Here is a 15,600-nt window from a genome sequence, read left to right on the forward strand (position 1 = left end):
ATCTGGAAAAATAGGTCATTCAGAGGTGGGTGACCAGTAAAGCAAACATATACATACCCTTCTCTGATTTTGTAAGCTCCAGCTCGGTTTCTAGACGTCTACAATGGGCTCCAGCTTGGTCAATGTCACCGACTAGTACATCTGTCCGATAGAGTGAGTAGACTATATATACCGTTATAAATTCACGCCCAAATTTTTCTCACCGTTTTCTGCGACCGCTCTAGCCAAATCGCCACGAACGTTGCTCAAATGCTCGGAGAAAGTCTGAGGAGAGGTTGCGGTAAACGTGATGTTACAAATTAGGAAGTAACGCATTCACCTAGATACGCCTTCGCCGAGTCCATTTCCTGATGAAGCTGCTCCCTCTCAAACAGCAACTGTTGGACTTGAACAGATGCTGCAGCAAGCTGCTCTTCGATCAATACAAGCTGCTCAGGTGGACTCGCAGCAGTGGGAGTGGGAGAGACCTAAAAATAGATCAGAGATATCTAGTTATAGATATAGATCTCTCGGTTGCGTAGGACCAACTTCGATTTCTTCCTCAGGCATTGACGCCACCGATGAACGCTTCGCGGGTGGCCGATAACGCTGGTGCGATGTCACTTCTTCGAAGAGCCGAGTCGATGTTGTTGTGATGCCACTGGCAGATGAAGGCAGCTGGCTTCCCGGTGATATCGTCCAGAGCAGCGTACAGTCGCTCAGGGCAATACCGCAGCGCTCCAAAACACCTAGAAAAATCGAAAAGAACGCAGCACTTCTTAGATTTTTTGCGCGAGACGCGATAATGCTCCAAGCATAAGGCCACGTCTTCGAAGAATCCTAGTTCGCGAGCGCGTCGTCCTGAAAAAGACGTGGATCTGCCGAAGCACGCACTGCGCGAACGCGTATGGGTAAAGTTTTCGTAATAGCACGAGAAATCGCTCTGCATCGTCCTGGTAGGTTCGATCGAGTGTGTGCGCGATCGATGCCAGCTGAATTTTTAAACCATTTCGGCCGTTAGGCGCGATTTTTTGAATGTATTTGTAGGTTGCTACGTGTTTGTAGCTATACAAGCGGACATCAGGTGCGGTCATGTTGCGGTCAAGCGGTGTCACAACTTTCAAACCGCTTTTTCTCGATATACGTCCCCCTCAACTAAAATGACGTCAGGGCTAAAATCAAAGCTTATTCATTGAAGCTTCGATAATCTCAAGCTTAGACAATTCGAACTCGTCTTAGCCGAGCCCTTTTTCTTTCACAAGGTCTCCATGGAACGTTAACTATTTACTTCATTGGCTGATTTAAGGCGCGTGCGCGACAAGGTGTGCGTCATTGGCTCTCCGCCCATTGTTACGTACAAGCACTCGTACATGCGTCCTGCCGGCGAGACGACGGTTTTGATTGTCACACTCTGACGTCACAATCATAAACGTACTCTTTAGAAGGCGGTCGCCCCAACCAAACTGTCTGACTTACACGTTTCGTAAGTCCCCTTCAAAATTAAAGAGTGGTTTTAGAATGTTTATACACTCTTCCCACCAATAATACAATTAATTTGATGTGAACAGTGTAAGTTTCCAGTAAAGCTCAATGGGATCTTCTCGTCTAACAATTTGTACGTAGCATCTTCACTACGAATTCAATTTCATTGGTTTTTATCTTGAGACAGTGGAGCACTCGTTACGCCATTCATACTTGCCAACATCTGCGTATTTAAATAGATCGGCGCAGAGCCGTATATCTGGATCGGTGTAAATAGATACACTGAACTATGGCGGTATATCTGCGTCAAAAATGAGTCTAAGCAACAACAGTAGTTATAGGCAGCAACAACGACACTTCTAAACAACAACAGTGGCGTTGCGGCTATTTTTGCCGAGTCAACAACAGTCGTTGTTGAGTACACTGTTAAAAGTAAAGTGATGCCTGAACACTAAATCAGTGTTTAAAAACGTGCTACTATTTTAACCTTAGTTTGGTGAGCCCCAACTCCTTTAATTGGTGTTTGGGAAACGCTTAAATAGCGTGTGCGGTTGCCTATGTATGGGGTTATAGAAATATCACTGCCTCTTAGCCGAACACCCTTGTAGTGCCGTGTAACACCAAAAAAAGGGCAGTATAGGTCTGCATGCAGCAATCGCAATCCCAATTTGGGGTTGCGGTCGCTGCATGCTGACCTATACTAACCTTTTATACGGACTAGAGTATCATCACGTATGTGTTAGAAAATCTCTTTTTAGCCTGGCTTTTCTTAACGGTACACTCTTTAACGGGTTAACCAAACGTCAGGTTTGACTAAAGAATAATGCATCAAAAATATTTATTTCCAATATAGACCTTTAATTCGATTATTTTTTAACCAAAAGGCTACCTAGAGTTAATGAAGGCACATTTTTTAACATAGTCTTTTGCAGAATGCAATCGCTCTTCGCTCTCGCTGATAATTCACTTGAGGAGTATAGCAAAGATATTTATCCTAAATAATAGATAAGTCAATGGAGAATATCATCATTTTCTACGAACGCCAAGATTGCCTGAGAGTCGTTCTACTTAATACTTATGGCAGACAAAGATCATCACATATAAGCCGCTCTTAAAAAAATTCGAGCAATACTCAACGGAACTGGCGCAAAATTATACTATGATTTATTAGTAAAACGTAATACATACATACATACGGATTAGATCGGACACTCGATTGGGCAGACTAATAGCTAACGATTAACGATTGATGTAAATTTACTTAATTAAGCATGGGTAATCGATACATTTGCCTCGCTCTAGTGATGCTTCGCGTCACAGCAAAGCAGACGGGTTAGATAGGAAACTCGATCGAGCAGCCTAATAGCTAACGATGGATGTACATTTACTTAAAAGAAACTACAAATAATTAGGAAGCTAAAAATAAATCTATGCCTCGTGCTATTGATCCTTTTCTTGCTCCTCCCTTTTCCTCTTTGATCTTCCTTCCTCTCCCTTTGCACCTAGTATCCTTCTCTCCCTTCCAATTGAGCTTCCCTAAATAATAGAAATTAAAAATGATTGAGAAGTTAAAAATGAATCGATACCTCATGCTATTGATCCTTCTTCCTGTTAGGTCTTCCTTCCCTCCCCTTGGCGCTTAATTCCCTTCTCCTCTCCCTTCCAATTAAGTTTCCTTAGTTTAAATTAAACTAAAATGATTAGGAAGCTAAAAATAAATCTATACTTATGCTTTTGATCCTTCTCTTGCTCCTCCCTCTTCCTGTTCGATCTTCCTTCTCTTCCCTTCGCCCCTAGTCAAAAGGAATTAAAAATGACTGATCATTTAAAACTATGCCGTACCCAATGACGTTGATATTGATACCTCTTCTTGCTCGATCTCCTCCCCCCTCTACAACACACGAAAAACAAAGCCCATATAACACATAAAAGTACGGTGCACTTATCTGACAGAACCCCGTGAATAAGCCGTACAGATAGATAGAAAGACGCCAAAGAAAGGAAATGAAAAGACATATTAATTATATGTAATATCATTGCTCTCCTAAAAACGTACCTTACAAAACTCCAACGAAGGATAAATCTTTTCACTTACTCGTACACTATCCCAAATCTACTTGTTAAAAATCTCCCTCTGAAAAACGGAAATAATAACTCCACCGAAATCCCTGAAATAAGACCCACCCCTCGCAAAAAAACGATTCCGCGGAAAAACAAAAAGAAAACCACGTGCAGAGCCGCGTTCCAAACCTAACCGCTTAGTATACGACGTTCGAGACCACAAGGATTGCGAGAAGGGTGCCGTTTTCCCCTTTTGGGCTCCCAATTTTCACCGCACGACGTTAAGCATGAGTAATGTTTACATTCGCCTCGTTCTAGTGATCCGCCGCGTCGCAGCAAAGCAGACGGGTTAGATCGGTCACTCGATGGGGCAGCCTAATAGCTAACGATTGATGTACATTTACTAAAGCATGGATAATCTATCCATTCGCCTCGCTCGAGTGATCCGCCGCGTCACAGCAAAGCAGACGGGTTAGATCGGACACACAATCCAGCAGCCTAATATCTAACGATTGATGTACATTTACTTAATTAAGCATTGGTAATTTATTCGTTCGCCTCGCTCTAGTGATCCGCCGCGTCACAGCAAAGCAGACGGGTTACATCGGACCACACGATCGAGCAGTCTAATAGCTTAACGATGGATGTACAATGACATATGCATGGGTAATCTATACATTCGCCTCGCTAGCTCGAGTGATCCGCCGCGTCACAGCAAAGCAGACGGGTTAGATCGGACACACGATCCAGCAGCCTAATATCTAACGATAACGATTGATGTACATTTACCTAATTAAGCATGGGTAATCTATCCATTCGCCTCGCTCGAGTGATCCGCCGCGTCACAGCAAAGCAGACGGGTTACATTGGACCACACGATCGAGCAGTCTAATAGCTTAACGATGGATGTACAATGACATATGCATGGGTAATCTATACATTCGCCTCGCTAGCTCGAGTGATCCGCCGCGTCGCAGCAAAGCAGACGGGTTAGATCGGTCACTCGATGGGGCAGCCTAATAGCTAACGATTGATTTACATTTACTAAAGCATGGGTAATCTATCCATTCGCCTCGCTCGAGTTATCCGCCGCGTCACAGCAAAGCAGACGGGTTAGATCGGACACACGATCCAGCAGCCTTATATCTAACGATTGATGTACATTTACTTAATTAAGCATGGGTAATCTATTCATTCGCCTCGCTCGAGTGATCCGCCGCGTCACAGCGAAGCAGACGGGTTACATCGGATCACACGATCGAGCAGTCTAATAGCTTAACGATGGATGTACAATGACATATGCATGGGTAATCTATATATTCGCCTCGCTCGAGTGATCCGCCGCGTCACAGCAAAGCAGACGGGTTACATCGGACACTCGATCGATCGGGCAGCGCGTAATGCTCATGTAAAACGTATGAGTTAGTTAGTTTTACGCGAGGGATCTGTATGCTGCTGCGTCGCAGAAGGGATACGTGGGCTTTTCGTTGCAACGCAGTCACCTGCGAATGCGGTTGTCAAACAAAATTCCAATGCATTTAATGCGTCCGTACGGTTTGTTATTGCTAAGCAACTTACTTTGGCTGAAGCTGACAGAGATTCGCCGAAGTTTACACTTTTCACACCCTGGCACGCGGTTGAGTTGCAATCTGCGCAGACTCGGTTCAATTATTAGATCACATGGTCGCTTTCCCGGATATGCTTCAATGGCTGGACGAAGTGGTTGTTTAGCAACTTACAGATGCCAGTGTTGCTATAATAGCGGTATTTTATTGCTTAGAGCGGCTTACTACACCGTGCGAACGATGCGAAGACACGGAACACGCTCCCCTCCTAGTACATAATTGCTTATTTTTCGTCCCGATGACTGTTGTAAAAAGCGGTTTCAGAGCAGCTCCACTGGTTCGTACAGTCGCTCAAATGAGTCCCAGGCATCAGAATGGAGAAGAATTGAAGACAGCGATGGTCAAATCGTTGTTTTTCCCAGATTTCCAAATAATTACTTTCTTTCAGTAAGTGATCGAACCTGAAATTTATCTGCAATTAAAAAATATCTGCAGATGAGGGATGATGGCATTAGTACAATAATGGCAATTATTTATAGAGACGTGCAGAGCATTTTTGGCAATGAATCTGGTGTTTGGGAAAAATCAGAAATTTGTTCTAAATTTTTTTTCATGACATTTTAGTAGTGTTGTATTAACAATACAGCAAGCAAATCCAAGAATGGAAGGAATCAAGTACGAATACCATATTTAACGTTCTTAATTCATATTTTAAAATATTTATTGAAAATGAAGTGATTATGGATTCTTTGATTGTTTGGTTATGGCCGTACGCTACCTTCTGCCGTCCCGAATAATGTTCGATCTTGATGTCTTACTTTATGACGTACAGCCTACAAACAGCCTTAACAGGCAACGTTCGCTGTCAAGATTCCGCCGTTGTCGACTAATGACGCCTGTCCTGGACGAAATTCAGGAGGGAGTCGGAGCGATTAATGGTTTCGGCAACGAGACTTTCCTACGGTGCTTCGCAAACCCAGAGGTAAGGGCATTAGTACACCCCTCATCCTAAGACACGAAATGTGGGATATCTGAGCATCTTCTCCTAGGTGTTCGTTTCAACCACAAGGTGAGGCAACAAACAGGTTACGATAACACTTTTTCTAAGTTAGACAAACACATTGTTTTTACAGTGTAGGCAACAACAGTCATTGTTGTTGAGTAGACAACAACAGTCATTGTTGTTGCGTACACAACAACAGTCATTGTTGTTGCGTACGCAACAACAACTCGGTTGTCGTTAAAACTAGTCGACTTTGTTGAGACTTGCGCAGTCCAGCCACTACAATGGAGTCGTATGGGCAACTCCGCCGTGTTTGAGAAGCCATTTCAGCTAGACTGACGAACCTCGAAGAGGACATCAATCGGTTTCCCGGCACTGTCCTCAGCTGGGAGATAGCAGATAGCGTCCGGACGCGTCTAGAAAGTATCTTTCGACATCTAGCAGTCGTAGCAGTGAGAAGCAAACTCCCCTGACCGCATTTTTGCGTTGATACTTGCTGCAATTCGTTTGACAGACAGCCAAACTGGCTGTTCTGAGCAACCGATGGAAGTCTCCAACTCCACTTACGGTTACCAGTGCAGTGCGGTGTCTACAGGGCGGAGAGGTCGGCCGCGGTTCTCTATTTCGCAGGATCAGCTTGAGTATTTAACTGGCAATGATTTTCCCGTTCAAAGAATAGCTTCGATGTTAGGCGTGTCGGCTTCTACTGTTCGAAGACGAATGACGGACTTTGGTCTTTCCATTTCTGACACATATACATGTATTTCAGATGAAGATCTTTGTTCAGCGATCTTGGACATTAAGAAGAACAGTCCAAATAGTGGCTATCGATTTGTTTGGAGTCACTTCAAAGCGGGCGGCATCAAAGTTCCTATCCACCGGGTTCGCCTTCTGTGTCATCGTATGGATCCCATTGGAGTCGTAACTCGCTGGATGGCAGTAGTCGAGCGTCGCACCTACAAAGTGCCAGGACCAAATTCTCTCTGGCATATAGATGGAAATCATAAATTGATTCGGTACGCATTTTCAACATTTTATGGTATACCAGAATTAATATATTTTACTGTACATGCAGGTGGCGCATGGTTGTTCACGGTGGCATTGATGGCTTCAGTCGATTGATTGTGTATTTGCGGTGTTCTACAAACAATCGTGCTCCCACTGTCCTCTCTGCCTTTCAGACAGCAGTAAATCGTTTCGGGCTGCCATCGAGAGTAAGATCAGACCGTGGAGGAGAGAACCGATTGGTGTCTCTATACATGCTTTCGCATCCTCTTCGTGGTCCCGGCAGGGGAAGTTTTATTACAGGGCGTTCGGTTCACAATCAACGTATTGAGAGACTTTGGAGAGATTATTTCTATCAAGTAATAAGTGACAGAAATAACTTGTAGTTATTAATTGTTTTTGTCAGGTTGGATCACTGTATTACCAGATTTTTATGCATCTCGAAAGTTGTGGAGTGTTAGATCCCTGCAGTGAAAGAGATCTCTTCTGTTTGCACTACACCTTCCTTCCTCGATTCAACCGTGATTTGGAACGATTTCAAGCGGTATGGAATACACATCCATTGTCATCAGAAAGAAGCAGATCTCCAAATCAAATATGGATCGAAGGCATGCAAAGACTTGCCAATTCGCAATTAACTTGTCCCAGAGAATTGTTCAGCATGACGGACGCAGAGTGCCTTGACTATGGCCTTGACGAAGAGGGACAAATACCTGACCAAAGCTGGAGCGGAGTCTACAATGCAGAAGACACTGTTGTCGTCCCTGAAGGAGAGGACCTAGGAGACGCCATAGATATCCTGGAGGCTTCAATCGATCCATTGTCTGAGAGTGAAAATTGGGGAATTGATATTTACTACAGTGCTCGTGAGTTACTGATTGAGTACCTTAGTAATGACTTTGGGTAGAAAGTGGTGCTAAAAACTGAAGTCTTCATAATGCAATTACCACTAAAGTGCGTCATTGTTTGCTTAACGATTATCGGCACATGCGTCATTCGCCGTTCGACGGCATGCTTCTATATGGACAAAAGACAAATAAAGAAGGCTTTGGCGAATTCCCTTGTCGGAATAAAGCGAGTACTTGAAGACTGCCAGTCGGATGACGTCGACGATCCCGGAGACGACTCAGAGCCGCGTCGCGTTGCAGTAGATCCCGCGTCGTTCCAGTTCACTCCTTCCCGCGCTTCGTGGAAGGAGCAGAAGTCTCTTTTTGGATCCTCAGCATCAGTTTCCACGTCAAAACGCAAAGGGAAAAACGGGCCTCGCTCTTCACGGCTCCCTATAAGAAGGACAGAAGCGAAGGGCAAAGCTCCAGTAGGACCTGGACGCGAAAATTTATCTGCCTCAGATTGCGGGACTGCGATATGAAACTGTAACTAGCAACCCGTTAGTCAATTTTATGACTTAGGCAAATCACTTTACTCTTCTGGGAAAATTGATGGCAACCAGTCTGGCTCATGACGGCTCAGGATTTCCATTTCTGTCAAAAGCGTGCTTCGACTACATAGTTCATCCGGAAGTCTCTTCTATTTCCCCAAATAATGATGACGTTCCTGAACCTGCTGTTTTGAATCTTATAACCGAGGTATTGCTAACCCAGACCTGAAAGTGGGAGGCGTAACAAATACTTTAGATGAATAACGCCACAGATGAGGAAAGCTTGAGAAAGATAGTCCTTGAGAATTCGGCAATTGATATCATAACGGACGCCGGCTACAACATGCCTCTTGCATGTATCACTCTTGCAAAGAGAGACAGTCTCGTGAAATGCATTCGACAGTGGTCATCTGTTCTTTCTGTGAAGGCTCAGTTGGATCAAATTCGCTGTGGTCTGCAGTCTCTTGGAGTTCTTCAGTACATGGAAACGTACCCAGAACTATTTAAATGGTTCTTTTGTGCTCAGGAAAAGGACAACATCACAGCAGGTTTGTTACCTTACGTACATTAGTATTCTTCCAAAATCGACTCTCTTCAGAAATAGTCCTAAACTTGTTCCAGAAGGTACACTACTCTTCTAAGCAACTTCATCGCGATCAGTGGGAGAGAGAAAGTGCCACGTATCTTATGTTTGAGAGATACTTGGAATCGTGTGAAGGTATACAGACTTATTAAAAACAATGGTTTTATGGTTTATTTACAGATCTAACAACTGACTGCTCTTTGCAGCGGGTGTTGGCATTTTGCACAGGAGCGTCGCGAATTCCTCCTTGCGGATTCAAGCATGCCCCAGTTCTAAAATTCAGCAAAACAGCTGAATTTCCCGAAGCCAACACCTGCGCCCTCATCCTCACTCTGCCAACAAAGTATTCCGAAGATGAAAGGTTCTTCGAACGCATGACGTACGGAATACTCAACGGGTTTATCTTTGGCAAAGTCTGACTGCAAGGCTCTACAGTAGACGTGACTTGGTTCGTTAACATTGCTTGAATGAGAGTTTATTAAGAGAAGTTTATTTGAGAAATTTGTGTTTGAATTAAAATAAGACTCTATCAACGTAATCTGCTGTTTACGCTGCTGCTGCGACGACAGGATGACTATTGTGCTCATTCGTCAACGATGACTGTTGTTGCGTACTCAACAACAACGATGACTGTTGTTGCGTACTCAACAACAACGATGACTGTTGTTGCGTACTCAACAACAACGATGACTGTTGTTGAGTACGCAACAACAACGATGACTGTTGTTGCGTACTCAACAACAACGATGACTGTTGTTGCGTACTCAACAACAACGATGACTGTTGTTGAGTACGCAACAACAACGATGACTGTTGTTGAGTACACAACAACAACAACGATGACTGTTGTTGAGTACACAACAACAACAATGATTGTTGTTGAGTAGGCAACAATAGCCCCAACGCCACTGTTGTTGTTTAGAAGTGTCGTTGTTGTTGCCTATAACCACTGTTGTTGCTTAGACTCATTTTTGACACAGATATACCGCCATAAGCTATTGATTGTTCCAATTTCCGACTCAAACTCTTTCAAGATACTTTCAAGGTCGGTGACGCTCTTCACTCCATTAGGATCGAACTTCCGAAAAGCGTAAGTTTTGCTACTGCGACTGCCTTGGCGAAATATTTTGACTCTAATGCCGTACGTTGCTGGCAGTTGAGCCTGTCCTGCGATCCCAGCACGCCGAAGCTCCATCAACGTCTCCTGAGCGAACACTGAGCGAAACGGGGCGCAAGATACCCTGTGGACAATCTTTCGCACCAAACGTGGCGGTGCTGGGCACTAAAACGAAACGAGTAGTTTGGTTCGCCATTTTAGATAACGCGCGCTCGTAAACACACTTCCGGTTCTTCTAGCCCTCGCTCAGTCTCAAGCAACTTGAAATCAACTGTACACCGTGTTCACCGTCATTGTAGATAGGATCGATGGTACCTTTTAGCTCTTCCAGACAATCAGAAGACAACACTGGGCACATCTTCAACAGGTCAACTTCTCCTATATCCATCTCTGGGGCAGGACCTTACCAGTCAATGCCAAACGTGCTCATGTCGAGAACATCCCGTTCTCTGGCTTCAGTTGGCCCAAACTGCATGGCCAACATTCCACGTGCAAACAGCTATTCAAAATATATGCTATCCTCATGAATTATGTCGTGACAAAGTTACCTGAATGGGCGTCTGCCCTCTCTCTGTCGAGAGGCGATGCCGTGACCATGCCTCTCTGAAATAATCCAGGCTTCTTTGAATTCGGGGGAGGAAGACGTATTGAAGGCAAAACAGATCTGTAATATTGTCTGGATTCAGCATGTTCTCGCTTTCTAGGAGCCGAAAGAGCGTTCCCATACCGCGCCACATCCCCACGAACCCGACGCGACTTAAGTTGACTTAATTAAGCTGACTGCGCCGCACATACTTACCCCGAACGGATACCACAGTAGCCCGCAAGGAAGAGGTACGCTCATGCTAGCCTCGCGTTCGCCAGGCCTCGCGTTCGCCAGGCCTCGCGTTCGCCAGGCCCTTCTCCCTGCCCTCCCTTATGAACACGGGAGGAGAGAAGGGCCTGGTATCTGGAAAATCACGTGGTGCCCCCTTTTAGGGGTGCGGTCGGTATGACGCGTCGGATAAATAGGTAGGATGTGACGCCTCTCTAATAAGTGCTAATAAAGTTGACCTTTTCAAACGATCGCGCGCGGTCTCTAACCTGCGCCATGCAGACAAACGATTGGAATACACGCTGTTTACGGTCATTATTTTCTTCCAAAAACACGGATCTGTTACTTTTGGCGTACTTCGGCAGGCTGCGCGACCAGTTTGAGGAGTCCAATTCCAATTTCGTATTAGTGTCCTTCGCGAAACGACTGGAGACCGAAGACTTCCCTAAGAAGCCGTGATGCTTTACGCGATACGCTTTCAGCCATGGTAGAGACGCGCGCGATCGTTTGAAAAGGTCAACTTTATTAGCACTTATCAGAGAGGCGTCACATCCTACCTATATCCGACGCGTCATTTCGACCGCACCCCCAAAAGGGGTCACCACGTGATTTTCCAGATACCAGGCCTTTCTCCCCTCCGGTGTTCATACGGGAGAGCAGGGAGAAGGGCCTGGCGAACGCGAGGCTACGCTCATGCAATTTTTTTAATCTCCACCAGGTGGTGGGGATAGACCCAAAGGAAACGGACGAGAAACAACGAACCGGAGAGGGGATGACTCTGCGTGAGCCGCGCGATGCAAGTTGCAACGTCGCTGCACTGCTTTGGTTTATTTCGTAAACCGTCGGCTACCCGACGTTCTAGCGCAACTGTCCACGAAAAACGCACCGGGCTTCGACCAACACGCTTTACCTACCAACCGCACAAATCAAACCATGCTTTTTTCAACGCAATCAAACGTCCAACGGGACGTAGAGGTTCAACGCTATCGGCCCGCCACTCACTGGGAGTTCACCGCTGCGACGGGGGCTGCTGTTGTACCCCCCGCCGCCTTACACTCCGTAGCTTTGTGAGCCTTTCCGCATTTGGCACAAGCGTGGGTGTCTACAACGCTGAAGGTGGCATCCGCTCTGCGAAAATTGAACACGCGACAGATCGATTTTCCTGCGCCCGCGTTCTCATCTCCAACTCGATAAACGTTGCTAAGGTCGTCCGGAGTGCGCAGCGCGCACTGCGCCGTCGTGTGATCTCCCTCGGCGTTAGCACACCGGATGCTTCTGCGGGGCCACGTGGCTCCCTCTAAGGCGGTCGAAGGCCGGCACGCAGCTCTTCCCAGAAGAGCGACGGGTCAGCCGCCGCTTGCTCGCGAAATTGCTGATTATAAAGCTTCCATCCGTCGCCTTCAGCACGCGAGGACTCTCTCAATTTCAGATACGTCATCAATTCCGTTGCGCGGCGAGGACGCGCAGACAGCTCGACAGCCGCAAAGACCGCAAAAAGCTTGCACACAAGCCGCCACTGATGAAATCTGCCGCAACGGGGCGCGACGCCGTCGACGAGCTAGCGGTCGGCCTCGCGAAGAAGCTCCGCGTTGTCCCCGAGCAGCTCTGCAAAGTCAATGTACCCACCGCTCTTCCCGGCACCGGAGGTGCTGCCCCGATCACAAACGGATCGTGTGACTTCTTCGCTCGTTTAGCTGTTGGCGCGTTTCCCAGACCAACCAGGGACGCCCCCGTGACATGGACCAAAGCCGCCATTGACTGATTGGCTACCGCCTGTCAGCCCCGCCCCAGAAGCCGCACCTCCAGCTCTCCCTGCGCTCACGGCGGCGGCATAGCTACCAATCCGCCTCCACCTGCATTACTCGTAACAACAAGACGCCAGGGTGAACGCTGCGTCCATCCGCCGCCGCTTACGTGCAGGGAACAATCTCATTACCGCCACACAGTGGGAACAGGCGCCTATATAGACCCACGGGCCCCGCTATCGGTGAAAACGGAAGTCGCGAACAACCGCTTTGGAACTATAACTACGCCACGGGAGACCGTTATCGGTGAGAGCGGCATGCCGCTCTTGCCTTTCGACTCGAGAAGGCAAGAACCGCCCCCGACCCCGCGTTGCAAGGTCCCAAGAAGCCATCCAACACGTGACCTCTCGTGTTGCGTTTGAACTTGGCTCCTCTTTCAACCTTTTCTTTCGTTCGAAAGCACTCGTTTTTGTATTTCGCTCACCCCCTAGCGAGCTTTGCACGCAGTGTGCGTGCAGCTCGGATGGATATGGCATCGTTCGACTCCTAACGGTTGAACTTGTCATCCGCCATGGGTCCTCCGAGTTTCCCGTGCCCAAGGCCGGACTGCGACAGAACTTGCCAACGACATTCGTCGCTGACTCGCCATCTGCTCCACGCGCATGGTGAAGGGACGATTCCTCCGGAGATCGTGGCACAATGCGCCATCACTCTTTGCCCCGCATTGCGATAAATACGTCAGTACTGCCTCCTTTGGTCTCCACATTCGAAAGCATGGATCAAAGGCGTCGATTACTGCAACCAACGGCGACGATCAAGTCGACCAACATTCGAAGGGTGGGGCACGCCATTTCGCGCCGTCTTAAGTGTCATCTCAAGTGTCATCACAACTCCCGCCTAGTCGCTCGAGCACGCCTGATCCTGCGGCAAACCTTCTTTTTCCTGCATCGACATTTCGATGTCCAATTAAACAGTGCCTCGGCTCGTTCGACTTTAATAAGAAACTTTTGAAACACATCCGAGAGGTACATCAGCCCAGCGAGGTCCCGGAAGACTTCATTCGATCTAATAACCTGACGCAACGTCCCCGCTGCTCTGATTTCTTCCAAGAAATAAAAAGACATTGTACCTTCTGTAAAGGATCAGCGGTGGTTCAGTCCCACACAAGGATGGATGCATCGGTGACTTCCGGTCCCGCTATTTCAAATGTCTCTTCAAATGTGTCTTCAACTATCATCGAATCGACTCTTCCTACATCGTCTCCGAACGACAGGGTCACTCCTAGCCCGGTAGAGCTCGTCGGACGTCGATTCATGTCCTATTCATTCGCTCACTTTCGATTCGCTTAGTCGACTAATTTCGCCGTCTATAATCTGGTTGCCACAACATCTCCAACAGCGTTTTCACCAATGCTGTCAGAAGGTCCTTGAGGTTCTCCACCCTCAAGATGAGAATGCCTGGAAGCTTTTCTATCCTCTTCCGAGACTTCTGCTGCAACCTAACCCAGATGCAAATGTCGACAATCGCCTGGATCGAAAGGCGCTTTATCACCTTTTTTGTCGAACCAGTAGGGATCTCTTCTGTCCTTTACGGATCAATTAGCCGTCGATCGTTCCTGTCAAAATGACTCGAACTCCACGCCCGGAAGTGATCACGCTGACTTGCTACTACCCAAACGTCTCAACGAGGCAATTGAAAGAAAAGTACGGTTGGGGGAAATTTCCCGTGCTGCAAGCCTTCTAATGAGCCCCGGTTTGGCCAACGGTCTACTTTCGAGAAACTAACACAGAAACATCCTCCCGGCTTCTCATCCGTCAATGCCTTGTCCCCCGGATTTATCCCCTCTTCATGCGTCCGCCAAACACCTTGAGGAGGTTGTGAAGAAGAGTCCTCGCGGCTCTCGTCCGGGCGCGGACGGGTGGCGGTTTGAACATTTTCGATTTCTTTAACAAGACGACAGCTCTGCCTCTTTTTGCCCGTTTGATTGCTCTTCGAAAGGGTAAACCCGACGTTAGACCCATTGCGGTCGGCAACGTCTTTCGCAGGCTTGTAGCAAAGTTGGCTTGCCATATATTGAAGCATCGTCTTTGTACCTTTTTCACTTTCAATTTGCACGCTTTCTCACTGCTAAAACACTAACACATGAATCAGACGCTACAGAAACGCAAAGAGATATTAAAATGAATAAATAAATTATTGCTGTTGACGTGGCGTTACTTTTTCCGCCTCTGAATCCACCTTACCTTACATCAGCACAGTTGGCTCCTATCCTAGCATTCGTAGGTTGACGATACCGTCGAAGTATACGCGCGGAGAATTTTTTTCAGATGAACGATATTTGCGTTTGAGGCATCTACGGGTGCGCGTCTGTGCAAATCGCCGAATAAAATCGTTCAATGTCCTTCGGCGCGGGAGTGCCGCTAAGCTCGCGAGTTTGGTTCGCGTTACAACGTCGTGACGTCGAGACGTCGTGCGCGATCTCTGGACGAACTTACCTGGTTACTTGCTCGGAAGCCTCGGAAAGCCGCCACTGGCATAGCGACGGCCCGTTTGTGAGCCGACCACCTGTCTTGCCTGCAAAATGTTTCGCAGGCAATACGGGAAACAACGCCGGTCTCGTCATCGAAGCATTTTGCAGGCAAGGACGGTGATGCCATTTACGCAGAAATGCGCGGTCCCTATAGTTACTGCGTAATACAAACATACGGGCAGGTTCGCAAGGTAAAAGACACCGGTTATCCGGGGACAAGTGAATTGTCCGGGTACTGGTAAAAGAAACAATTTGCAGGCGTAACAGCAGCGGCTCGGGGGCACCGGGTGGCGCGCTTATGACCAACAGTTTTGAATGCAGGCTGGAGCGTACCCTTC

General features: G+C 47.1%; 2 protein-coding genes across 2 annotated transcripts; both read left to right on the forward strand.

Annotated features, from left to right (window-relative positions):
* The first annotated feature begins 6,022 nt into the window (after window positions 1-6,022).
* Window positions 6,023-7,779, forward strand: LOC136184402 (uncharacterized). The gene is made up of 6 exons (XM_065971291.1): window positions 6,023-6,069; window positions 6,137-6,156; window positions 6,860-7,106; window positions 7,166-7,454; window positions 7,502-7,639; window positions 7,744-7,779. Exons 1-6 carry the CDS (start codon window positions 6,023-6,025, stop codon window positions 7,777-7,779), a joined length of 777 nt encoding a protein of 258 aa, XP_065827363.1.
* A 686-nt stretch (window positions 7,780-8,465) lies between these two features.
* LOC136184638 (G2/M phase-specific E3 ubiquitin-protein ligase-like) lies at window positions 8,466-9,557 on the forward strand. The gene is made up of 4 exons (XM_065971556.1): window positions 8,466-8,681; window positions 8,730-9,021; window positions 9,072-9,191; window positions 9,237-9,557. Exons 1-4 carry the CDS (start codon window positions 8,535-8,537, stop codon window positions 9,473-9,475), a joined length of 798 nt encoding a protein of 265 aa, XP_065827628.1. The 5' UTR covers window positions 8,466-8,534; the 3' UTR covers window positions 9,476-9,557.
* Window positions 9,558-15,600: the final 6,043 nt, after the last annotated feature.

The sequence above is a fragment of the Oscarella lobularis genome, chromosome 3 (genome assembly GCF_947507565.1).
Source record: "Oscarella lobularis chromosome 3, ooOscLobu1.1, whole genome shotgun sequence".
In the NCBI taxonomy this organism is placed as follows: domain Eukaryota; kingdom Metazoa; phylum Porifera; class Homoscleromorpha; order Homosclerophorida; family Oscarellidae; genus Oscarella; species Oscarella lobularis.